Below are 25,777 nucleotides of genomic sequence, written 5' to 3'. Positions count from 1 at the left end.
TGAAGTGTTCTCTCATCATTTGTGTCTGGAAGTAGCTAGCCAACGTTAGCCAGTTAGCTTGGGTGCTTGACTGCCGTTGAACGCTCGGATCAACCCTACTCCTCGACCAGAGCTTCCAGTGTGCGCTCTTGAACACTCCGAGAGCGAAACGCTCTGAATTTGCAAATGGACAACACTCTGGATTTACAAATGCCCAGAGCGCACTCTATCACTCCAGATTGAATTTACAAACACACCTGAAATCGTAAAATGTTTAGCTAGTCATTTGTTACGCTAACAAGCTAGCAAGAGGTTCCATAGCAACAGCATCAACTTCCGGGCACAGGTGATGCTCTAGTACGCTCAACTGAAACGATGCCGTTTGTTTACTGTATACTAAAATTCACTAATAGTATATAGTATGTTAGTATGGGCATTCAAAAACCGCTAGAGTTTCAAAATGCTACTGTGGACCGGGGCTAGAATTAGCCACTGTAGCATGGTGGTGGAAAATGGTCTTTCATAATGAAAACATGCACATTTTCCCTGTTTCCCCCCCCCCCCCCAGAAACGACTCAATATCGCCATCTTCCTGTCCGAAATGTTACACAGGAAGTGACAGCGTAACGTCTCAAACCTTAAATCAGTAGGTAGGTAATCATTATGTGTTGCATTGTATCTTGGAAAACAATATATTAACAGTTTCTGAATATGTTATAGTATAGTAACTAAACATCTGCTAACAGTATCTATTCTTTGAGCGCTGCATGTCTTGGACCATATTTATTTAAATATCTGGCTACAATACAAAAATGTATTAGCATCAAGACATACACACTTCTTACCAGCTGTTTTAAGACTAAGTGGACAATAATACACTATGGGCATCCAACCTGCATTGCCCTTTCTGTTCAAATCAGTTGTTTAACATTCTCATCAAGCTATACAATGAGAAAAAGGAGAATTATGGAATTAACCAGATAAATCAAAATTGTGAGTTGAGGTTTTGCTCCCTCCAGACAAATTCATAACAGCTAATGCCCTAATAGTTCCAGCCTCTTACATTTTAATGAATGCTGCATTAAGGCGGATACATATTACATAGGACAACTTTAGATGACAATTAGAAAATCAGTCTTTCACAAGCCAGATAGGTTGACTAATACTGCCACCTATAGGATAGTACTATTGAGTGAACATAACAGTAGCCGCCAGTGCAACGGACAAACAAAAGCAGATTTTTGGTCCCTAAATACATTTCCGTTAACAAATTTCAAGCAGGTTGGAGAATACTGGAGTTCCAGTGAAGAGATTGCTTTTCAGTTAACCTGGGTCTTCAAATTTGATAACAAAAAGCCAACAGTGGACTCATGTTGAAGGATTTTATCTGGATTGATAAAATAACTCCTTACATAATGATACTTTAAGATTACAGCTATGTGAGAGGATCTCCATCCCCACCTCCCTTCCAGTCATAGTGTCTGTTCCCATCTCTCCATTGCTTTTTTTGTCCTTAGTGTTGTAATATGTCTCTTCCCTCCCTCCATGTACATCTCCCCATCTGTCTTCATAACATTTACAGAATGAGATGGTCTCTAACAACCCCAGCTCTGTCTGCTGAGATTCCTCCCTTTTTTCCAAGTCACCCGCACCGTTGCTTGGCAAAGCAAAAATGAACAACTTGGTCTTAAGGGGAGGTGCTACCTCCCTCTGCCCCCAGGCCTCAACGTGACACCACCCCCAGACTCATCTTGAGGTTCTCGTAGACCACATAGCTGATGCTGACCGCTGGAATGACCTTCATGAAGTTTGGGGCCAGGCCTCGGTAGAGTCCAAATGCACCCTCAGTCTTCACAATGTGTTGGAACAGCCCCGACATGGTCATCTGGGGACCGCCCTCGATGGTGGCTGAGGGGAAAAAACATAAGACGAGCGACATGAAATACACATCAACACTAGGGATGCACCACTCTGGAAACTGGGTCAATGTTGATATTATTAGACATGCTGGTCAATGCTGATGTGGCAACTATATACACAGTGCATTCGGAAACTATTCAGACCCCTCGACTTTCCCACAATTTGTTACGGTACAGCCTTATTCTAAAATGTATTAAAATAGTGTTTTCCCCCTCATCAATCTACACACAATACCCCATAATCACAAAGCAAAAATAAACTGAAATATCACATTTACATTAGTCAGACCCTTTACTCAGTACTTTGTTGAAGCACCTTTGGCAGGGATCACAGTCTTGAGTCTTCTTGTGTATGACGCTTCAAGCGTGGCACACCTTTATTTGGGGAGATTCTCCCATTCATCTCTACGGATCTCCTCAAGCTCTGTCAGGTTGGATGGGGAGCGTTGCGACACAGCTATTTTCAGGTCTCTCCAGAGATGTTCGATCGGGTTCAAGTCCGGGCTCTGGCTGGGCCACAAGGACATTCAGAGACGTGTCCCCGAAGCCACTCCTGCATTGTCTTGGGTGTGCGCCTAGGGTCGTTGTCCTGCTCAAGGATCTCTGTACTTTGCTTCGTTCATCTTTCCCTCAATCCTAACTAGTCTCCCAGTCCCTGCCACTGAAAAACATCCCCACAGCCTGATTCTACCACCACGATGTGTCATTGTAGGGATGGTGCCAGGTTTCCTCCAGATGTGACACTTGGCATTCAGGCCAAAGAATTCAATCTTGGTTTCATCAGACCAGAGAATATTGTTTCTCATGGTCAGAGTTCTTTAGCTGCCTGTTGGCAAACTCCAAGTGGGCTATCATGTGCCTTTTACTGAGGAGTGGCTTCCGCCTGGCGACTCTACCATAAAGGCCTGATTGGTGGACTGCTGCAGAGATGGTTGTCCTTCTGAAAGGTTCTCCCATCTCCACAGAGAAACTCTGGAGGTCTGTCAGAGTGCTCAATGGGTTCTTGTTCACCTCCCTGACCAAGGCATTTCTCCCCCGATTGCGCAGTTTGGCCGGGCAGCCAGCTCTAAGAAGAGTCTTGGTGGTTCCAAACGTCTTCGATTTAAGAATGATGGAGGTCAGTGTGTTCTTGGAGACCTTCTGCAGAAATGTTTTGGTATACCCTTCCCCAAATCTGTGCCTTGACACAATCCTGTCTCGGAGCTCTACGGGCAAATCCTTCGACTTCATGGCTTGGGTTTTGCTCTGACATGCACTGTCAACTGTGGGACCTTATATAGACAGGTGTGTGCCTTTCCTAATCATGTCCAATCAAATGAATTTACCACAGGTGGACTCCAATCAAGTTGTAGAAATATCTCAAGGATGATCAATGGAAAATGGATGCACTTGAGCTCAAATTTTGAGTCTCATCGCAAAGGGTCTGAATCCTTATGTAATTAAGGTATGTTTATTTTTATAAATTTGCAAAATGCTTAAAATATATATGTTTTCGCTTTGGCATTATAGGGTATTGTGTGTAGATTGATATAAAAAAAAATCTAAATTTAGAATAAACGTGGAAAAGTCAAGGGGTCTGAATACTTTCTGAATGCACTGTATACAGTACCAAAAGTTTGAACTCTTTCAAGGTTTTATTTTTTACTATTTTCTACATTGTTGAATTATAGTGAAGACATCTAAACTACGACATAACACATATGAAATCATGTATTAACCAGAAAGTGTTACCCAAAATACATTTTACATTTGAGATTCTTCAAATTGCCACCCTTTGCCTTTATGACAGCTTTGCACACTCTTGGCATTCTCTCAACCAGCTTCATGAGGTAGTCACTTGGAATGCATTTCAATTAACAGGTGTGCCTTGTTAATTTGTGGAATTTATTTCCTTCTTAATGCATTTGAGCCAATCAGTTGTGTTGTGACAAGGTAGGGGTGGTATACAGAAGAAAGACCTATTTGGTAAAAAAGTCGATATGTGAAAAAAGTCTATATTATGTGATTGAGTGCTGCATCAGATGACCTGGCATCCACAATCACACGACCGTAACACAATTGAGTTGGATTGGGATGAGTTGGACCGCAGAGTGAAGGAAAAACAGCCAACAAGTGCTCAGCATATTTTTTGCAACTCTTTCAAGATTGTTGGAAAAGCATTCCAGGTGAAGCTGGTTGAGAGAATGCCAAGAGTTTGCAAAGCTGCAAAGGGTGGCTACTTTGAAGAATCTAAAATATAACAAATATTTTTGATTTTTGAACACTTTTTTGGTTACTACATGATTTCATGTGTGTTATTTCATAGTTTTGATGTCTTCACTATTATTCTACAATGTAGAAAATAGTAAAAGAAAGAAAAACCCTTGAATGAGTAGGTGTGTCCAAACTTTTGACTGGTACTGTATGTGTGATATTTGTTTTGATTTAGAATGGACCATTATCATGCACCTGTATCAAAACAGGAGCAAATGGGAAAAATACATCTTATTTATGAACTTAAATAGCAAATAGAGAACACTTTTCCCCGTGGTTTATTTTCATGCCAGCCAGGTAGGCTATACTCCTGTTGTAAATATAACCAATGTAATTAATATTAGGAAAGTTGAAAAATAAATATAGTAGGCAAATTTACACTGTTATACAAGCTGTACACTCACTACTTTACATTGTAGCAAAGTGTCATTTCTTCAGTGTTGTCACATGAAAAGATATACTCAAAAATGAGAGGGGTGTACTCACTTTTGTGATATACTGTATATACTACCTCAATAAGCCTGACTAACCGGTGTCTGTATATAGCCTTGCTACTCTTATTTTCAAATGTATTTTTACTGTTGTTTTATTTCTTTACTTACCTACACACACACACCTTTTTTTCCGCACTATTGGTTAGAGCCTGGAAGTAAGCATTTCACTGTAAGGTCTACACCTGTTGTATTCGGCGCACGTGACAAATAAACTTTGATTTGAAATAGGTTTTGGCAGTGGGTGTGGTGTACCTTGAGCCTGCATTCGGGTCCTGACCAGGGCCAGGGGGTAGCTGGCCAGCTGTCCACAGGTGCTGGAGGTGGTACCGCAGGCTAACAGGACGAACACCCCCGGGTCAGCACTGTCTGTGGCATAGCGCTGCAGCCATGAGTTCTTCAGAGTCTGGATGGAGGGAGACAAGAGTGGGGAAAAAGAAAGATAGACAAAATGGTTAGCTGAAGAGAGAAAATGTGTGGTCCTGAGAGATAAGAACACCAGAGAGGAGACTGGATGTCCTAATAGTATTACAAAGCCTCTTAGCAACACACACACACGGTTTCCGTTAGACAGTAATTGCTGGCTTTTGGCCCCAAAAAAATTAATAATTTGCTGGCCAAATCGATTCAAGTGGAAATACCAGTCGAGTGTGTGTTTTCATTAGTCATCATGCATCTTATTTACCTAACAACTATCACATGCGCACAGCACAGGACTACAAAGCCGATTTTCAGCGTCTCCCCAGTTGGTTGCTGCTGGAAAACGTGCTTTTATAAGCCCAGTCATTGGGCAACAATTCTAAATGCTTTGATGGCCACGATAAAAAAATGTATACTATTTTTTATTTGGTAATTGAAGATAGGCCTACTGCTGCATTGGCCTAGGCTTTAACTTCCATTGTCAACCAAAAGTAAAAATACCTTTTCAACATTTTGTTACATTACAGCCTTATTCTAAAATTGATTAAATAACTTTTTCCCCCTCATCAATCTACACACAATGCCCCATAATGACAAGTGAAAACAGGCTTTTAGAATTTTAGAAAATGTATTAAAAATAAATACATGCCTAATTTACTTAGGTATTCAGACGCTTTGCTATGAGACTCGAAATAGAGCTCAGGGGCATCCTGTTCCCATTGATCATCCTTGAAATGTTTCTACAACTTGGAGTCCACCTGTGGTAAATTCAATTGATTGGACATGATTTGGAAAGGCACAAACCTGTCTATACAAAGTCCTACAGTTGACAGTGCAGGACAGAGCAAAAACCAAGAGGTCGAAGGAATTGTCTGTAAAGCTCAGAAACAGGATTGTGTCGAGGCACAGATCTGGGGAAGGGTACCAAAACATTTCTGCAGCATTGAAGGTCCCAAGAACACAGTGGCCTCCATCATTCTGAAATGGAAGAAGTTTGGATCCACCAAGACTCTTCCTAAAGCTGGGCTCCCGAGTGGCACAATGGTCTAAGGCACTGCATCTCAGTGCTTGAGGCGTCACTACAGACCCTGGTTCGATTCCAGGCTGTATCACAACCGGCCGTGATTGGGAGTGCCATAGAGCAGCGCACAATTGGCTACCCGGGCAAACTGAGTAATCGGGGGAGAAAGGCCTTGGTCTGGGAGGTGACCAAGAACCCGACGGTCACTCTGACAGCGCTCTAGAGTTCCTCTGTGGAGATGGGAGAACCTTCCAGAAGGACAACCATCTCTGCAGCAGTCCACCAATCAGGCCTTTATGGTAGAGTGGCAAGACAGAAGCTCCTCAGTAAAAGGCACACGACAGCCCGCTTGGAGTTTTCCATAAGGCACCTAAAGACTCTCAGACCATGATTAACAAGATTCTCTGATCAGATGAAACTAAAATTGAACTCTTTGGCCTGAATGCCAAACCTGGCACTATCCCTACGGTGAAGCATGGTGGGGGCATCATCATACTGTGGGGATGTTTTTCAGCGGCAGGGAAAGGGAAAGATGAACAAAGCAAAGTAGAGATCCTTGTTGAAAACCTGTTCCAGTCCTCAGACTGGGGCGAAGCCCGGACTTAAACCCGATTGAACATCTCTGGAGAGACCTGAAAATAGCTGTGCAGCGACGCTGCAGGGAAAAGAAGAATGGAAGAAAATCCCAAATACAGGTGTGCCAAGCTTGTAGCGTCATACCAAGAAGACTCAAGGCTGTAATCGCTGCCAAAGGTGCTTCAACAAAGTACTGAGTAAAGGGTCTGAATAGGTTAGGTTAATTCAGGTTATTTCTATCGCTTTCATCTCTCTACTCAGCCGGTTTGCCTCCCTTTTTCTCTTTTTTGACTTGGACTATTGCTAGTGAAGTGCAACATTGTATCATATCAATCAACTGGGTTGGCTGAAGTTGTCACTAGCGAACTTGCGGGTTGATCACAAACAGTATATCGCTCTTATGCGGGGGAATACTTTGGAACATGAGCTCAATTGCTGGTGTTAAGGTATTTAAGTTCTTTATTTTTAAACCTATTTTCGCTTTGTCATTTTGGGGTATTATGTGTAGATGGATTAAATAAAACACTCATCAATTTTAGAATAAGGCTAATAACGTAACAAAATGTGGAAAAAGAGAAGGGGTCTGAATACCTTCCGAATGTACCGTATATACAGACACTTAGGCGGCCAAATAAAATCCCCCGCGGGCCAAATTCGATAGGCAGCAACGACGAGTGAGAAAGTTAGTGGCATAAATATCATACCCCCCAAAAAATGTTTTACCTCCCTTGTTATTGTAATTGTGAGAGGTTAGCATGTCTTGGGGGTATGATATTTGTGCTTCCATCTTCCCCACTCATCATTATTATTCCCAATTCTTTAATCATGGAAGCAACCACATTAATGTAGAAGTGTTTAGAAACATTCTATTCTAATAAAAAATAAATAAAAAAAGTGACACCAAAATGACAGTACATTATTTACCATTAATTTATATTGGGCACAAGATAATCTGAAACACAACCAAAACAAATGCATCCAACAAGTTTGTCACAAGCTTGAAGTAATCATTGCATGTTAAGAATATGGGACCAAATACTAAACTTTTACCACATTAACACACAAGTCAATTTGTCCCAATACATTTGGTCCCCTAAAATGGAGGGATTACACACAAAAAGTGCTGTAATTTCTAAACGGTTCACCCAATATAGATGAAAATACCCTCAAATTAAAGTTCAGTCTGAACTTCAACCTCACAGTCATCGTATCACTTCAAATCCAAAGTGCTGGAGTACAGAACAAAAACATAATTGTCACTGTCCCAATACTTTGAGCTTACTGTACATATACGTAATGGGGAATTTATACAAATAAACTATCAAAGGGGAAAACCAATTCACACAATGAATGCGCAAGAATTGGCGAGAGACAGCTAAGTGCATTCTGGAGAGCAGAGCGCATTCTGGAGAGGGACGTCCCTATATCTTCGCCACACATCACCCCCCTTCTTGTCTAAACATTTTAAATTATACTCAAGATAATGTATCTTCACACATATTTTAGATGCTTTTCACTTGGCCAATTGCCACGCGTTTTGCCCATATTGGCATAAGCCTATACAAGCTTGTGATTTGAAACAATCCACAGCAAAAAACATTTAAGAAGCTAATGATCCTTGATTCTTATGTTGCTAAGTCATGCTCTCTGGTGAAGTATTTTTGAATAGACAGGAATAATTAAAAATGTTGGGCTAATTTATTTCAATTTACTTTAGGGGAAGCTTTGAAAGACTTCCTCATATGCCATTTCTCTTCTGTTCTATTGGTTTTCATATCAACTTTCTTTCGTTGTCCAGAAGCACAGTCATATTAGCAACCCGTTTGTAACAGATTTTCATCTGTCACATAGGCTCATGGAACCGCTCGCATCAGGTGCGCTGTTTAGAATGTTGTTTTCCCACGAATTGCATTTTGGCAAATGTTTGAAAAATATGTTTAATTGGCGGCTTCTTTACAGGAGTTGCATGTTCTGTTATGATGCATTACCCATAATCTAAATGTGATTTCTGTCATTCTGAGCACTGTGGTAAACACGCTAATGGGTTACACACCTAATGCATATGGGTCCCGTAAATTTCCCATAACGGACGGTTAATTTAAATCTACCCGGTCACCTTGTCCGGCGTCACATTTTCCTAACGTAAACCTTGACACACACACACACCTCGTAGACAGCCAGGTCAATGCCAGCGTAGGGGATGATGCCTATCAAGTTGGGAATGTATCCCTTGTAGAAGGCGGCCATGCCCTCCTTCCGGAAGATGTGTTTGGCGCAGTCAGCGATGCCAGAGAACTGGCCCGTCTTCCTCAGGGCTAGGCGGGTCTTCAACACCTCCATGGGGTAAATACTGCTCTGGGCAATGGCTCCAGCCAGAGATCCCGCCACAAACCTCTCCAGGATGCCCAGTGTCTCCTGGTTGCTGCCTATCAAACGTTTGATCTGCACAACACAACTCTGGTTAGTGACAGTCCTCAAAAGCATTTGAGTTCAACTGTGAGAGGCCATGAGAGGAAGTAGTCAAGGCCAACTTGGTAAGTGACAGGAGCTTATAGTAGTATTTCCTCTGAGTATGTTCCTAGACAAAGTCTGAAGGAAATATTTTTTTGCCGAAGGACAGTAAACTACAGAGCGGTTAATACCAAAACGTTCATTGACTTCAACTTGACAGCACTAGAAAGGGTCTCGCCATATTAAAGTAAAGGTGCTGAACAATAGGGTTACCTGCTCGTAAGCCATGAACTTGATGGCTGACTCAGGGGCGATCTTGATGACGTTCATGCCATTGCCTCGCCATAGTGACCTCATACCGCCCTCGCGTATCATGTGGGTGAAGCCGCCGGCAATGCACATGCTGTTGGTACGGGAGGCGTGGACCTGGCAATGAGACCGTAAGACAGATCGTTACATCATTCAATCGCCATGTTGGCAGGTGAACTCAAGTTTTTTAACTGACTTGAAACAAGGAGGAACCGTAAGCCACTTTTTCTCCTCTCTATGATGTTGGTGGAATGTGTCAACACATTGTTCATGTTTTCATGTCATTTTACTGTTATAGTGCTCCGTTTCCATCTATCCGCTCATTAAAAAAAACACTGGGAATGAGTGGACACCGATAGATGGAGCATGGGATGAAAAGATAAAGAAAGAAGAACGAACTCTGAGTTATCTATCCCAGTGGGCTTCTGCTGACACGAGTGCTTCTGTTCTGTGCGTCTCAATCATTGCGGGTGCTATGAGTGGAATTGCACTCACTAGCAGAAAGTGTCCTATGGACTTATGCAATTGTCTCTCTGCAATAGGATATATACATAGGTTTTATTAATAGTGTATAAGCTAAAGGTGGGGTGAGGTTTTAAGCTTGTTTTTAATGTGAGCCAAATATCCTGACTGGCTGTTTAAAGTTCAAGTGAACTAAGAATGGTTGCATTAAAGAGGATCAGGGTTGTGTGAACACAAAAAGAACTGGAGTTTTTGTCCTTTTTCATTCTTAACTGAACTGAGGTCAGTTAAAAAAAAAAAAAAACTCTCTCCATGGGAGTGTCCTTACCTGCATGAGCACTTTGAGCCGGTCCAGGGGTGCGGTGCAGGTTCGAGACACGGCGCCGGCTGCCCCTCCAGCCACTAAGTGTCGCCACCACATCCCAGTCTTCTTTTCCTCGGCTGTAAACTCATCTGGCACCATCAAACTCTCCCCTACATCGAATATCTACAGAAAGACAGGAGCAGGGTACCACGATTGACATATGAAGTTGGACTGGTGGGTCAATTTTCCTGATTCTAACCTGTGACCAACAGTATTATGAAATCAGAAGCCAACACATATAGGCATCCCATTGGGATATAATTGAAAGCTTTGTTTTGACAACTGTAGAGGGGGGTCCAATAAGGCAGAGAAGCATCACAGGTTTTCAGTATGTAAACCGGTATTACAAAACAGTTCCACCTCCTGCAGGGGATCAGCCAGTCGGTGCCCCACGATAATTTAAACAGGAATGTCTCTTGACATTAACTGTGAGCTCTTAGAAGGGGGTTTGGGGGTCACGACAAATCGTGAGAGCACCAACTGTATTTCAGCTGCGAGAGACGCTTTTAACCCATTCAAATTCCCTTAAGTTCAAGTCCACTTAGAGAGTGGTAGTCTCCCAATTCAAACAGGTCCCCCTGTGTCACACGGAAACGTACCGTGATAGCTGGTCGAACCGATGAGGATATAACATTCACCGGGGGAATCAAATAAAAAGGCATCCTGCTCCAAAACTCTAATTCATGAAAGCGACAGTACTTCTTATGTCACTCCAATATAAAAATGGACCTTTATGAACACGACGAGTGTGTGAACTGAATCTCCACTATGATCTACAGGAACGGCTGTCTGCCCTCCTGGCCTAACAGGTAGTGGAAAAGCTTGCTGATTGACGTCAGCGGAAGGTGGTTAGTTGATCTCTTCAAGGGGATTAAGCAGGATCACATTGACCCGTTTGGCTCCTTTAGGGAGTATTTCCGGGAACCCTAGTCAGGGCCTAGACGGCTAATATGGCTGGGGCATGGAGAGCGTCTGTGGGACCATTAACAATATATGAACACAACTATGCTTTTCTATAAAGAAAAAAAGGACAAACAGCCCTTAAATTCCTTCCTTTGTTTACAGTATTTGTCATTCAAAGCTTTAATAGCTGAAGACAGTTATACAAACGTGTTTCATACTATCCTGGTAAATTTTACTTGATGAAAAACAACCAAAGCTTGTTATTTTGAACAACCCTGAGAGAGAAAAAGGGCTGTTTTTCTTTCTAACTTAGTCTTACCGTTGAGTGTTTCCAGTGCAGGATGATCTCGGGAATGTTATTGGCGGGGTGCAGTAGGTGGTAGTCTCTCCACTCGTTCCAGTTGATGGTCATCGTGCCATTCTTGTCCATGCTGTTGACAGAGAAACAGAAAAAGACCAGAACCATTACAATGTAGCTTTTTACAGCGCATATTCTCTTTTGTTTTACCAGACCACCTATGTGTGTGTGTGCCTGAATTCAGAAGCAGTATGCTCACACATACACACCTTTTGGATAAAAGGATCAAAGCCTTTAAGTGCTGCTTTTTTCCCTTTCCAAATTGAAGCATGAAATGGGCATTTTGTGTGTTGGGAATCATTCAGTACTCTTCTTAATTTGGACTTTTCACAAGTAATTGAAGGGATGCAGCTTTTTTCTGTCGCTTTCTTTGTAATAATGAAGGAAAAAAAACTTGGAGGGCAGAAACACAGAATAAGAAGCGAAGACGATGCATTGTCTTGTGACAGGTAGGGCAAGCAGACGTTGAGGATTCCATTACTTACTACATTATTCTGAGACCAGCAAGAGGTTGAAAGAGAAAGAGAAAAGGGAGAGGGGAGGCACAGAAAATGAGAGGACAGGGAGAAGCACACACACACATTTAGAACTAAAAAGAAAGAAGGGGGATATCATGGAATCTTAGTGATTCAGTGATTCCATATTGGACATGGTAAATGGCTAAATATGTAACAAACAAAAAAATAGATCTACATATTGGTATTAAAACAAAGATGCAACACTTCACTTCAGTCAGAGAAGAAAATAAAGCTAGGTTTATATTAACCAGAGTAAATTATAATTTCCTCCTCTAACCAATATGCCTAAAAAGTGTGCTTCCTTATATCTATAAAAACGCCAAGCCCCAAAAAAGCCATGACAGCATAGGAGTGGCAGCTCTGACCAGGGCTAGCAGGCAGTATCCCAGTGCTTGGAGGGAAACACTTCTGTGGAAGGTTCTGGTGGACTCGGGATACCCAGATGATCCAAACATCTAGCTAACCGGTTCGCCAGTCAGGAATTAGAGGTGAAATGGAGAAAGGGGGCAAAAAAGTAGAGAGAGTAAGAAGTAGAGGGAGTATGAGGTAGAGAAGAGACAAAATGCATGCTGGACTGACTAACACAAACAGACACTTAGAGCTAATGGTTTAGACAAGAGTGTTGGGTGAGACACGTCAGCCCAGGTTGACAGCCTTACCTTTTGAGGATCTTCTCTGCCTGCTGCTCGGAGATGTTAACCCCCAGGTCTCGAAGGGACTGCATGATTTCCTGCTTGTCAATACGACCTGCGGGGCAAAAGAGTAAACATCAACATCAGCCACTCGTAAGGGGCTGACCGGATCTCACTGACCGGATATTATATCAAAGTTTTTACTACCAGCTTATAAAAGAGTATCTTAATGTATTAGACCTAAAGGCTGAATTTCCTCAGTTAATGTCATTGTGTATGCACAGCTAAAACCAATGCATCATTTCCCCCCAAGTGAATAGTACAGCATAGCACTTTGTAGGCTAAACCGTGGTTTAAGATAAACATAGTGAAAGCATTCAGTGGTTGTGTGGCTCCGGCCTATGCGGCCCCTCTCTGTGTTCTTACCATCGTTCTTCTTGTCCAGGCTTTTGAAGACCAGCCGGAGCTTCTTTTCGTGGTCTCTCAGATAGTGGACAAACTCCTCAAAGTCCAGCTGGCCGTCCAGGTCCTTATCTCCCGCTTTAACTATTTTCTGTCAGAAAATAAGGAGGAGAGGATTTTTACACTTCAATGAGAATTCAAATATGAATTTACATACAGGCTGAAGAGTAGCAAGGATAGAACTGTAAGTTTAAAAAGAAAATTGACGATTCTCAAGGCAAGTGGAAATTGAAGCCTATGTTTAGTTAAAACTATGACAAAGGGTGAGCCTGCTACATTTGGATAAGGAGACCAAGACAAAGACATGGACTGAGTGATTTGAGAACAGGAGTGTAGATCAGTGAGTGGAAGGTTACAACCACAAGCCACCTGGGTCTTGTTTGCTCCAGAGTGGTCACATAGTTGACATCACCTGGTCCACCTGCTCCATTAGTGTGGAGTGTTTAGACCAGGGCTGCCTAAATTTCAGTTTGTTTCTACCTGGTAGTTAATTGCACTCACCTGGTGTCCCAGGTTTTAATTAATCCCTGATTAGAAGGAGAGGATGAAAACCCTCCAGGACCGGAATTGGGCAGCCCTGGTTTAGACCATCACAGGCACGTTGAACTCTAGCTCAGGCCTAGCTAAAGGAGCACACAGGCTGTTCAAGCCATTTAATTTAGTTTATTAATTCGACCATAAAAAAACAAACAAAAAAAACACAGTTAAAACATGAAAAAGCCACATGAGTAAAATCATGGAGGATAACACATAATAATGCCTGGGACTTATTTCCATTGTGGTCCTCTTGAGACAAGATGGCTAGGCAAGATCGAACACAGTTAAACACAGTATGGCATTGAGATAAAACATAAAAACAACATCTCTCTCATTGCAGTTATATCGTAGGGGTTATTCACATGGGCACAGAAGACAAACATATTTTTACTTTATTTTTTAAAGCTGCCCAGAGGACATTGTTTTTATAGGCAGAGGCAACTCATTCCATTCTGAGGCTCCAGTATACAAGAAAGTACCCTTTCCCAGCATTACTCCTGAACCTGCATAAGCACACATCAGCAACACCTGATCTGGTGCTGTGATTGTGTGCATCCCTAACACGAGGAAAATAAATAAGATTTGATTTAATTAGTTAGATATCTGGGCGCAGAACCATAAATACTCCTGTAAACCAAACAGTCTAATCTTGGGCACCCTAGCCTCAACAGGCAGCCAGTTTAGTTCCCGAAAGCAGCTCCTGCCTATGTGGGTACGTGGACTCACCTTCAATACTACCCTGATCAGCTTATTCTGGGCTATCTGGAGCTTCCCCATCACAAGTTTAGATAAGCCCCCAAACCAGGAAGTACTAGCGTAGTCAAAATGGCATTGAATGAGGGCTGTGGCTAGCACTTTCATGGAGTCCTTATCAAGCAGTTTGGACTTTCTAGCCAAAAACTTAGTCCTGGCATTAACCTTCCCTATAACTTTATTGGCCATGCTCACACCTCAACTTCCATCAAGGATACATCCCAGGCAGCTAACAGAGGTTTTAGTAGTCAGCACCTCAGCACCTAACTCCACTCTGATTTCAGAGGAACTACTCAATGTAGGTCTGGATCCCAAAATAATTGCCTCAGTTTTACCTAAATGCAGAGATAGCTTATTATCTCCAAGCCATTTGCTAATGTTAGTAAGCTCTGTGCTAAGTATGCTCTCCAACATAGTTTACTTTTGTGAAACACCAGAAGTGTAGTCATCCGCATAAAGGAAAAGACAGCAAGAACAAGCATCTTTCATATCGTTAATATACAGTAAAAACATTAGAGGCCCAAGCACGCTCCCCTGCGGAACGCCACAACTCATTGGTTTTGCCTGAGACAGTGACGCACTAACCTCTACTACTTGCTTTCTACCTGATAAATAAGACTTTACCCAGCCTAAATTGATGGTGCTTAACCCCAGTGCCTCCATTTTGGAGATTAGGAGACAGTGGTTAACTGTATCAAAGGCCTTTGTAGTAGAGGTCAACCGATTAAATCGGAATGGCCGATTAATTAGGGCCGATTTCAAGTTTTCATAACAATCGGAAATCGGCATTTTTGGACACCATTTAAAAAAAAAAAAAAATTTTACACCTTTATTTAACTAGGCAAGTCAGTTAAGAACACGTTTTATTTTCAATGACGGCCTAGGAACAGTGGGTTAACTGCCTTGTTCAGGGGCAGAACGACAGATTTTTATCTTGTCAGCTCGGGGATTCAATCTTGCAACCTTACAGTTAACTAGTCCAACGCTCTAACCACCTGCCTCATTGCACTCCGAGAGGAGCCTACCTGTTACGCGAATGCAGTAAGAAGCCAAGGTAAGTTGCTAGCTAGCATTAAACTTACCTTATAAAAAACAATCAATCAATCATAATCACTAGTTAACTACACATGGTTGACGATATTACTAGTTTATCTAGCGTGTCCTGCGTTGCATATAATCGATGCGGTGCGCATTCGCGGAAAAAGGACTGTCGTTGCTCCAACGTGTACCTAACCATAAACATCAATGCCTTTCTTAAAATCAATACACAGAAGTATATATTTTTTAAACCTGCATATTTCGCTAAAAGAAATCCAGGTTAGCAGGCAATATTAACCAGGTGAAATTGTGTCACTTCTCTTGCGTTCATTGCACGCAGTCAGGGTATATGCGATAATAATAGACTTTGTTTTCGAAATGATAGTTTCCGGATTCGACCATATTAATGACCAAAACCTCGTATTTCTGTGTGTTATGTTATAATTAAGTCTATAATTTGATATTTGATAGAGCAGTCTGACTGAATGATGGTAGGCAACAGCAGGCTCGTAAGCATTCATTCAAACAGCACTTTCGTGCATTTGACAGCAGCTCTTCGCAATGCTTCAAGCATTGCACTGTTTATGACTTCAAGCCTATCAACTCCCGAGATTAGGCTGGTGTAACCGATGTGAAATGGCTAGCTAGTTAGCGGGGTGCGCGCTAATAGCGTTTCAAACGTCACTCGCTCTGAGACTTGGAGTAGTTGTTCCCCTTGCTCTGCATGGGTAACACTGCTTCGAGGGTGGCTGTTGTCGATGTGTTCCTGGTTCGAGCCCAGGTAGGAGCGAGGAGAGGGACGGAAGCTATACTGTTACACTGGCAATACTAAAGTGCCTATAAGAACATCCAATAGTCAAAGGTATATGGAATACAAATGGTAGAGAGAGAAATAGTCCTATAAATACTATATTAACTAAAACCTAAAACCTCTTACCTTGGAATATTGAAGTCTCATGTTAAAAGGAACCACCAGCTTTCATATGTTCTCATGTTCTGAGCAAGGAACTTAAACGTTAGCTTTTTTTACATGGCACATATTGCACTTTTACTTTCTTCTCCAACACTTTGTTTTTGCATTATTTAAACCAAATCGAACATGTTTCATTATTTATTTGAGGCTAAATTGATTTTTATTTATGTATTATATTAAGGTAAAATAAGTGTTCATTCAGTATTGTTGTAATTGTCATTTATATAAATCGGTATCGGCATTGAAAAATCACAATCGGTCGACCTCCACTTTGTAGGTCAATTAGTACTATTCCACAGATTTCACTCATTAATCTCTTTCCTGATGAAGTCAGTGAAGTAAAGAAGACATGAATCAGTGGAGTATGTTTTTCTAAAACCCGACTGAAAATCATACATTAGACTTTGTTTGTTTTTCTCTCCAGGATCTTTGATGTTACACTGAAGATAGATACAGGCCTATAATTCCCAGGGTCAGACTTTATCCCCTTCTTATACAGAGGTATAACTTTAGCTTGCTTCATGTCTCTGGGAAAGAAGCCCTGTTCAATAGAGATTAACGATATCTGTAATACAAAGGCCAATTTGCTCAGCAGAATCTGAGAAACCTTGCAGGAATATTATCCAGGCCTGTGGCTTTGGGGCATTTAAGCTCTGCTAGCATACTGACTATTTTGGCTGATGCTACCTTTGAAATAGAAAAAGAGTATGGCTGAACCCCTAACTCTGCATAATACTTTTTCACTTGTTTGTTTCCATACAAACCAGAACTGGTGGGTAGCTTGCTAACCAGCTTGCTGGCAACAGAATTTTAAAAAAGAAAGAAAGAAAAAGAGTTGAATTCATTGGCAACCTCTGCTTTTTCATATACCATCTCCATGTTCAGTCCAATACTGATTAGTTTTTTGTTGTTGTTAATACTACCTAGTTCCTTAAATGATTTCCAAAGCTTTTTAGGGGTCATTTTTTCTCTCATATTTTCTCAGTAAAGTAATCCCTCTTAGCTTCATCCATCCTGCTCTGTGATGTTTATATAGGACAAAATCAGGCTGCTCTTGAGAGTTCTTACATTTCTTAACGGCCTCATTCCTTGCTTGGATAGATTCTAGAATCTCATGATTAAACCAAGAGCTAGATCTCTGCTTTACCTTGACCCGTCCAATCGGAGCAATCACATTCACCACATCAAGGAATCTACATTTAAAGGCTTCCCAGGCACTGCCTACCCCTACACTATCCAGCACAGGTGACCAGTCAATTTTACCCACTTCCTCCCTAAACATTTCAACACAGTATTTTGAGTCCTCTGATTCTAACTGTTTTGTGACACTTAAATATATATTTAAAAATCATCCTTGAGAAATGGATGGGATGCTGAGTGCCATGTGCACTTCAATCATTAACCCCTACCACAATGGGCTCTGAGCCAAGGAAGGGGAAGACCCTCTATTGATAGGGAAAGCTAGGCCTCAGATCTGCTCAGGGATTTGAGTATTGTATCTTGTAGTCAATCTTCACTTACAGTTACGAATGTTGGGTGAGGAGTTTATCAGTGGGCGTAGGCAAGCTCAATTAGGCAATATCTGAACTACTGACCTTTAGGGAACATGTTAGTGGACAGATAAAAGAGTAACCCTTAGTTACCTTAGAGGCTTTTCTGATTGATGAAAATTCAAGGAGAAGCAATTTACATAATATGTACAGTACCAGTCAAAAGTTTGGACACACACACACCCATTTTTTTTTTTTTTTTTTTTTTTTTTAACCATTTTCTTAATTGAAGAATAATAGTGAACCAAAAAAGTGTTAAAATCAAAATAGATTTTATATTTGAGATTCTTCAAAGCCACCCTTTGCCTTGGGTGTAGCACCTTTAAAAATGGTTTGTTTACCCTCAGAAAGAAGGAGACACCTTTGACTGAACATAAGATAAACTCATCCATGTGCACAAGTTGGCTATTATTTCTGCAAGCGAAAACGTTGGGGCAGATTGGAAAGGAAAAGTGGACCGATGTCCACCAGTTGTTTATAAAAGAGAGAATTTTCCAGGTAAAGGCCAAATTATTGAGGAAGTACAGAAGTCCTAGCGATTAAGGAAATTAGTTCGAAGTCCAGTAGTTGACACTTCGATTAACTATTGCGCCATTTTCTTACACATTCCTCAGAATTCATTCAAGTTAAGTTATTTTGACCACAAGCAAATATCAAGCAATGCATTAATCCTGTCTGTTTCTAGAAGTTTTTTTTAGACACCTCGTTCCACAGGAAGTGTCTGTGCATGGTAATTCGCTGATGGATACCTGCCAAACCCCTGATCTAGCCTGGAATAATTTAATACTCTTAACTTCTCTAGGATATGTGGGACGCTAACGTCCCACTTGGCCAAAAGCCAGTAAAAATGCAGTGACAAATTCAAAAATATTACTAAAAAAAATCTAACTTTCATGAAATCACACATGAAAGACACCAAATTAAAGCTACACTTGTTGTGAATCCAGCCAACATGTCTGATTTCAAAAAGGATTTACGGCGAAAGCACACCAAACGATTATGTTAGGTCAGTACATAGCCACAGAAAAACACAGCCATTTTTCCAGCCAAAGAGAGGAGAAATAGAGATAAAATTAATCACTAACCTTTGATGATCTTCATCAGATGACACTCATAGGACTTCATGTTACACAATACATGTATGTTTTGTTCGGTAAAGTTCATATTTATATCCAAAAATCTGAGTTTAGACGGGACGCTACTGTCTCACTTGGCAAAAAGCCAGAGAAAATGCAGAGTGCCAAATTCAAATTAATTACTATAAAAATTACTATAAAAATCTAACTTTCATTAAATCACACATGAAAGATACCAAATTAAAGCTACACTGGTTGTGAATCCAGCCAACAAGTCAGAATTCAAATAGGCTTTTCGGCGAAAGAAAACGATGCTATTATCTGAGTTAGCACCATTGTAAACAAAGAGAGATAAGCATATTTCAACCCTGCAGGCGCGACACAAAACGCATAAATAAAATTATTATTTATGCCTTACCTTTGACGAGCTTCTGTTGTTGGCACTCCAATATGTACCATAAACATCACAAATGGTCCCTTTGTTCGATTAATTCCGTCGATATATATCCAAAATGTCCATTTATTTGGCGCGTTTGATCCAGAAAAACACCGGTTCCAACTTGCTCAAACGTGACTACAAAATATCTCAAAGGTTACCTGTAAACTTTGCCCAAAAAAATTCAAACTACTTTTGTAATACAACTTTAGGTATTTTTTAACGTTAATAATCGATAAAATTGAAGACGGGATGATCTGTGTTCAATACAGGATTAAAACCAACTATAGCTAGCTTTCTGGTCACGCGCTTCTATCTAACAGGACACTTCAAGTGACTCGTTCAAGATGGCCCTACTTCTTCATTACACAAAGGAATAACAACCAATTGCTCAAGACTGTTGACCTCCAGTGGAAGCGGTAGGAACTGCAAGCAGGTCCCTTAGAAATCTGGTTTCCCAATGAAAACTCTGAAAAGAGTGACCTCAAAAACAAAAAAAATCTGAATGGTTTGTCCTCGGGGTTTCGCCTGCTAAATAAGTTCTGTTATACTCACAGACATGATTAAAACAGTTTTAGAAACTTCAGAGTGTTTTCTATACAAATCTACTAACAATATGAATATATTATCTTCTGGGGATGAGTAGCTGGCAGTTGAATTTGGGTATGCTTTTCATCCAAACGTGAAAATGCTGCCCCCTATCCTAGAGAAGTTAAGAACCAGTTCAGTGTCAAGAGTATGAACAAAGTCTAGCCTCTCGCTCATGTACCAAATCCTGTGGCAGAGTTTACTGAAGTCTGACATCATTGCCATTGGATTAAGTTACAAAGCACTTAAATGAATGTCAAACTCATGGTTATCAAAATAATTGGTTTAGATACTTTGTTGGCAGTGATCATTATGGTCATATTTGACCCCTATGAAAGACCAATTGACCAAGTAAGGACAGTGGATGAAGCACATTCAAATTTCAAGGAGGTTCTGGGGTTCTGAGGATAATGCATTGCTGACTGTTATTTAACCAGATATCATATGATATCTGGTTAAATAACAAAAAATTATGAATAAAAATTATGAATTTACAATTATTTCAAAGTTATTATTTGGTGCAATTGGAAGACCAGATTAAATTAAACAAAATAACTTGCACAAGTATAGTCTACGATAGAGGTGGACATTTTTTGTAATAGCGGTCAGATTATTAGTGCAATATTACTCAGAAGATAATGGTTAGCTGTAGGAGCCAGATGGCTTTGGAATGTGCTGGTTAGACTGGAGGAAGTCACAGGATTGCTATAAGGGATACGAGTGGACATTTTTGGATTAGGAAAATGAGGTGTTGAGGTCAGATCCCCTTAAGGGAGAAATTATGGTTTATTACCCTATTACTTCATCTTCCTATCGAAGAGAAAGAGTGCCTAAATTGGAGTATATACAGTTGAAGTCGGAAGTTTACATACACCTTCGCAAAATACATTGAAACTCAGTTTTTCACAATTCCTGACATTTAATCCTAGTAAAAACTCCCTGTTTTAGGTCAGTTAGGATCACCATTTTACTTTAAGAATGTGAAATGTCAGAATAATAGTAGAGAGAATGATTTCAGCTTTTATTTCTTTCATCACAATCCCAGTGGGTCAGAAGTTTACATACACTCAATTAGTATTTGGTAGCATTGCCTTTAAATTGTTAAACTTGGGTCAAATGTTTCAGGTAGCCTTCCACAAGCTTCCCACAACAGGTTGGGTGAATTTTGGCCCATTCCTCCTGACAGAGCTAGTGCAACCGAGTCAGGTTTGTAGGCCTCCTTGCTCGCACATACTTTTTCAGTTCTGCCCACAGATTTTCTATGTGATTGAGGTCAGGGCTTTGTGATGGCCACTCCAATACCTTGACTTTGTTGTCCTTAAGCCATTTTGACACAACTTTGGAAGTATGCTTGGGATCATTGTCCATTTGGAAGACCCAATTGCGACCAAGCTTTAACTTCCTGACTGATGTCTTGAGATGTTGCTTACATATATCCACATAATTTTCCTCCCTCATGATGCCATCTATTTTGTGAAGTGCACAAGTCCCTCCTGCAGCAAAGCACCCCCACAACATGATGCTGCCACCCCCGTGCTTCACGGTTGGGAAGGAATTCTTCGGCTTGCAAGCCTCCCCCTTTTCCCTCCAAACATAACGATGGTCATTATGGCCAAACAGTTCAATTTTGGTTTCATCAGACCAGAGGACATTTCTCCAAAAAGTACAATCTTTGTCCCCATGTGCAGTTGCAAACCGTAGTCTGGCTTTTTTATGGCCGTTTTGGAGCAGTGGCTTCTTCCTTGCTGAGAGGCCTTTCAGGTTATGTCGATATAGGACTCTTTTTACTGTGGATATAGATACTTTTGTACTGGTTTCCTTCAGGATCTTCACAAGGTCCTTTGCTGTGGTTCTGGGATCATTTGCACTTTTCGCACCAAAGTATGTTAATCTCTAGGATACAGAACGCGTCTCCTTCCTGAGCGGTATGACGGCTGCGTGGTCCCATGGTGTTTATACTTGTGTGCTATTGTTTGTACAGATGAACGTGATACCTTCAGGCGTTTGGAAATTGCTCCCATGGATGAACCAGACTTGTGGAGGGAGGTCTACCATTTTTTTCCTGAGGTCTTGGCTGATTTCTTTTGATTTTCCCATGATGTCAAGCAAAGAGGCAGAGTTTGAAGGTAGGCCTTGAAATACATCCACAGGTACACCTCCAATTGACTCAAATGATGTCAATTAGCCTATCAGAAGCTTCTAAAGCCATGACATCATTTTCTGGAATTTTCCAAGCTGTTTAAAAGGCACAGTCAACTGAGTGTATGTAAACTTCTGACCCACTGGAATTGTGATACAGTGAATTATGAGTGAAATAATCTGTAGTAGTCTGTAAACAATTGTTGGAAAACTTATGTCATGCACAAAGTAGATGTCCTAACCGACTTGCCAAAACCATAGTTTGTTAACAAGAAATTTGTGGAGTGGTTGAAAAACGAGTTTTAACCTCTCTAGGGTACGTGAGACGTTAGCGTCCCACCTCGTCAACAGCCAGTGAAACTGCAGGGCGCCAAATTCAAATACAGAAATAACCATAAAAATTCAGAAAACAAAACATATTTTACATAGGTTTAAAGATTAACTTCTTGTGAATCCAACCACGGTGTCAGATTTAAAAAATGCTTTACGGTGAAAGCATACGATTATTTGAGAACATAGCCCAGCAGACAAATCATTACAAACAGTAACCAGCCAAGTAGATGAGTTACACAAGTCAGAAATAGAGATAAAATTAATCCCTTACCTTTGATCATCTTCATATGGGTGCACTCAGAAGACATTAATTGACTCAATAAATGTTCCTTTTGTTCGATAAAGTCTCTTTATATCCAAAAACCTCAGTTTTGTTTGATCGTTTTCATCAATAATCCACAGGCTGAAACGCAGTCAAAACAGGCAGACAAAATACAAATTGATTCCGTAAAGTTCATAGAAACATGTTGAACGATGTTTATATTCAATCCTCAGGATGTTATTAGCCTAAATAATCGATAATATTTCAACCGGACAATAACGTCGTCAATATAAAAGGTAAACAAGAAAGGCACTCTCTGGTCGCGCGCATGAAAAATCTCTGACACTGCAGGTCCAGTCATTCAGACTGCTCTTATTCCCTCATTTTTCAGAATACAAGCCTGAAACAATTTCTAAAGACTGTTGACATCTAGTGGAAGGCATAGGAACTGCAATTTGAGTCCTAAGTCAATGGATACTGTAATGGCATTAAATAGAAAACTATAAAATCAAAAAACAACTACTTCCTGAATGGATTTCTCAGGTTTTCGCCTGCCAAATCAGTTCTGTTATACTCAGACACTATTTTAACAGGTTTGGAAACTTGAGTGTTTTCTATCCAAATCTACCAGTTATATGCATATCATATCTTCTGGGCCTGAGTAGCAGGCAGTTTAATTTGGGCATGCTTTTCATCCAAAATTCCGAATGCTGCCCCCTACCCTAGAGAAGTTAAATTACTCCAACCTAAGTGTATGTTAACTTCTGACTTCAACTGTAGGTATTAGACTCATTCAGGAACAGGTTGAAACTGTCAGTGAAGGCACTTGCCAGTTGGTCAGTGCATGCTCCGAGTACACATCCTGGTAATGCGTCTGGTCCTGTGGCCTTGTGAATACTGACCTGTTTAAAAAGGTCTTACTCACATCGGCTATGGAGAGCGTGATCACACAGTCATCCGGAACAGCTGGTGCTCACATGCATACTTCAGTGTAGCTTGCATTGAAGCGCGCATAGAGGTAATTTAGCTCGTCTGGTAGGCTCGTGTCACTGAGCAGCTTGCGGCTGGGCTTCCCTTTGTAGTCCGTAATAGTTTGCAAGCCCTGCCACATCCGACAACCCTCAGAGCCGCTGTAGCAGGATTCAATCTTAGTCCTGTATTGAAGCTTTGCCTGTTTGAGGGTTTATAGGAGGGCATAGCGTGATTTCTTATAAGCGTCCAGATTAGTGTCCCGCTCCTTGAAAGAGGTAGCTCTACCCTTTAGCTCAGTGCGGATGTTGCCTGTAATCCATGGCTTCTGGTTTGGTTATTTACGTACGGTCACTGTGGGGACAACGTCATCGATGCACTTATTGATGAAGTCGGTGACTGAGTGGTACACTCCTCAATGCCATCGGATGAATCCGGAACATATTCCAGCCTGTGCTAGCAAAACAGTCCTGTAGCTTAGCATCTGCGTCATCTGACCACTTCAGTATAGAACGAGTCACTGGTACTTTCTACTTCAGTTTTTGCTTGTAAGCAGGAACCAGAAGGAGATAATTTAGGTCAGATTTGCCAAATGGAGTGTGAGGGAGAGCTTTATACGCATCTCTGTGTGCAGAGTAAAAGGTGGTCTAGAGTTTTTCCCCCTCTGATTGCACATGTGACATGCTGGTAGAAAATTAGGTAAAACGGATGAGTTTTCCTGCATTACATTCCTGGACACTAGAAGCATTGTCTTGTTTGCTTATGGCTTTTACAGCTCGTTGAGTATGGTCTTAGCTCCAGCATCGGTTTGTGGTGGTAAATAGACAGCTATGAACAATATAGATAAACTCTTGGTAAATAGTGTTTTCTACAGCTTATGATGAGATACTACCTCAGGCGAGCAAAACCTCAAGACTTCTTTAACAATTTGATTTTGTGTACCAGCTGTTATTGAGAAAGACACAGACCACCACCCCTTGTCTTACCGGAGGTAGATGTTCTGGCTTGCCAATGCACAGAAAACCCAGCCAACTGTATATTATCCATATTGTTGTTCAGCCACGACTCAGTGAAACAAGAGATCACAGTTTAATGTCCTGTTGGTAGGATAGTCTTGAACGGAGCTCATATAGTTTATTCTCCAATGATTGCATGTTGGCCAATAGGACGGATGGTAGAGGCGGGTTACCCACTCAACGACAAATTATCACAAGGCACCCGGATCTCCGTCCCCTGTATTGGCGGCTTCTTCATGCAAATTACGGGGATTTTGGCCTGGTCTGGTATCAGCAGTAAATTTTTCATGTCTGACTCATTAAAGAAAAAACCTTTGTCCAGTTCAAGGTAATTGCTGTTCTGATATCCAAAGTCAGAAACATTATGTACAAAATAAGTTTAACGCAAAAAAACTAAATAGCACAATTGGTTAGGAGCCCATAAAACGTCATCCATTCACTCCAGCGCCATCTTATTGGGTTAGCCTATTTGAACTGTAGCCTATTCTCGAAATGTATGCAAGTGGGCCTACAAATGGGCCCTTAAAGCATAAAAGTAAAGTAAAAAGCAGCATGAAAGTGCCCATTCTAAAGAAACAGGTCATGTACCTTTCGGATCAAGACTAAATGAGTCTGTTTGTGTGTCAAGTATGGATAACACCATTGACGTAACAGTCTGCTCAATTAAAGTGTCCTGTATCAATGATAGAGGTGGTGACACTGACCGAGGAGTGATTCAATTACAGGCACAGGAGAATGGAGAGTACCAGAGACTGCAGGATGCCTGACTGCAGCAAGCCTCTAGCAGCTATGCACTTGTCCACTGTCTTTTATAATAACCTAGCTGTAAAGCTATCCCATCGAGGGGGTGTGGGGAGAGCAGGTGTGTGTGAGAAGAGGGGGCCAAGCACCTCTTGGGGGACCCCTAGGTATCGTGCCATCAGGCTCCCCTTTCACTTGGCCAGCTATTTCAAGGGTGAAGGGTGAAGGGTTCAAGGGTGAAGGGGGAA

At 41.2% G+C, this 25,777-nt stretch overlaps 1 protein-coding gene across 1 annotated transcript; it reads right to left on the bottom strand.

The window, feature by feature from the left end:
* Positions 1-718: 718 nt before the first annotated feature.
* Positions 719-13,548, bottom strand: LOC120021832 (calcium-binding mitochondrial carrier protein SCaMC-2-B-like). The gene is made up of 9 exons (XM_038965683.1): positions 13,531-13,548; positions 13,083-13,209; positions 12,684-12,771; positions 11,468-11,579; positions 10,210-10,368; positions 9,384-9,536; positions 8,826-9,101; positions 4,898-5,048; positions 719-1,887 (listed from the first exon to the last, which is right to left on the bottom strand). Exons 1-9 carry the CDS (start codon positions 13,546-13,548, stop codon positions 1,703-1,705), a joined length of 1,269 nt encoding a protein of 422 aa, XP_038821611.1. The 3' UTR covers positions 719-1,702.
* Positions 13,549-25,777: the final 12,229 nt, after the last annotated feature.

This window comes from Salvelinus namaycush, chromosome 26 (genome assembly GCF_016432855.1).
Source record: "Salvelinus namaycush isolate Seneca chromosome 26, SaNama_1.0, whole genome shotgun sequence".
In the NCBI taxonomy this organism is placed as follows: Eukaryota; Metazoa; Chordata; class Actinopteri; order Salmoniformes; family Salmonidae; genus Salvelinus; species Salvelinus namaycush.
The sequence above is the reverse complement of the archived record's forward strand: the minus strand, read 5'-3'. Positions and strand labels throughout refer to the sequence as shown.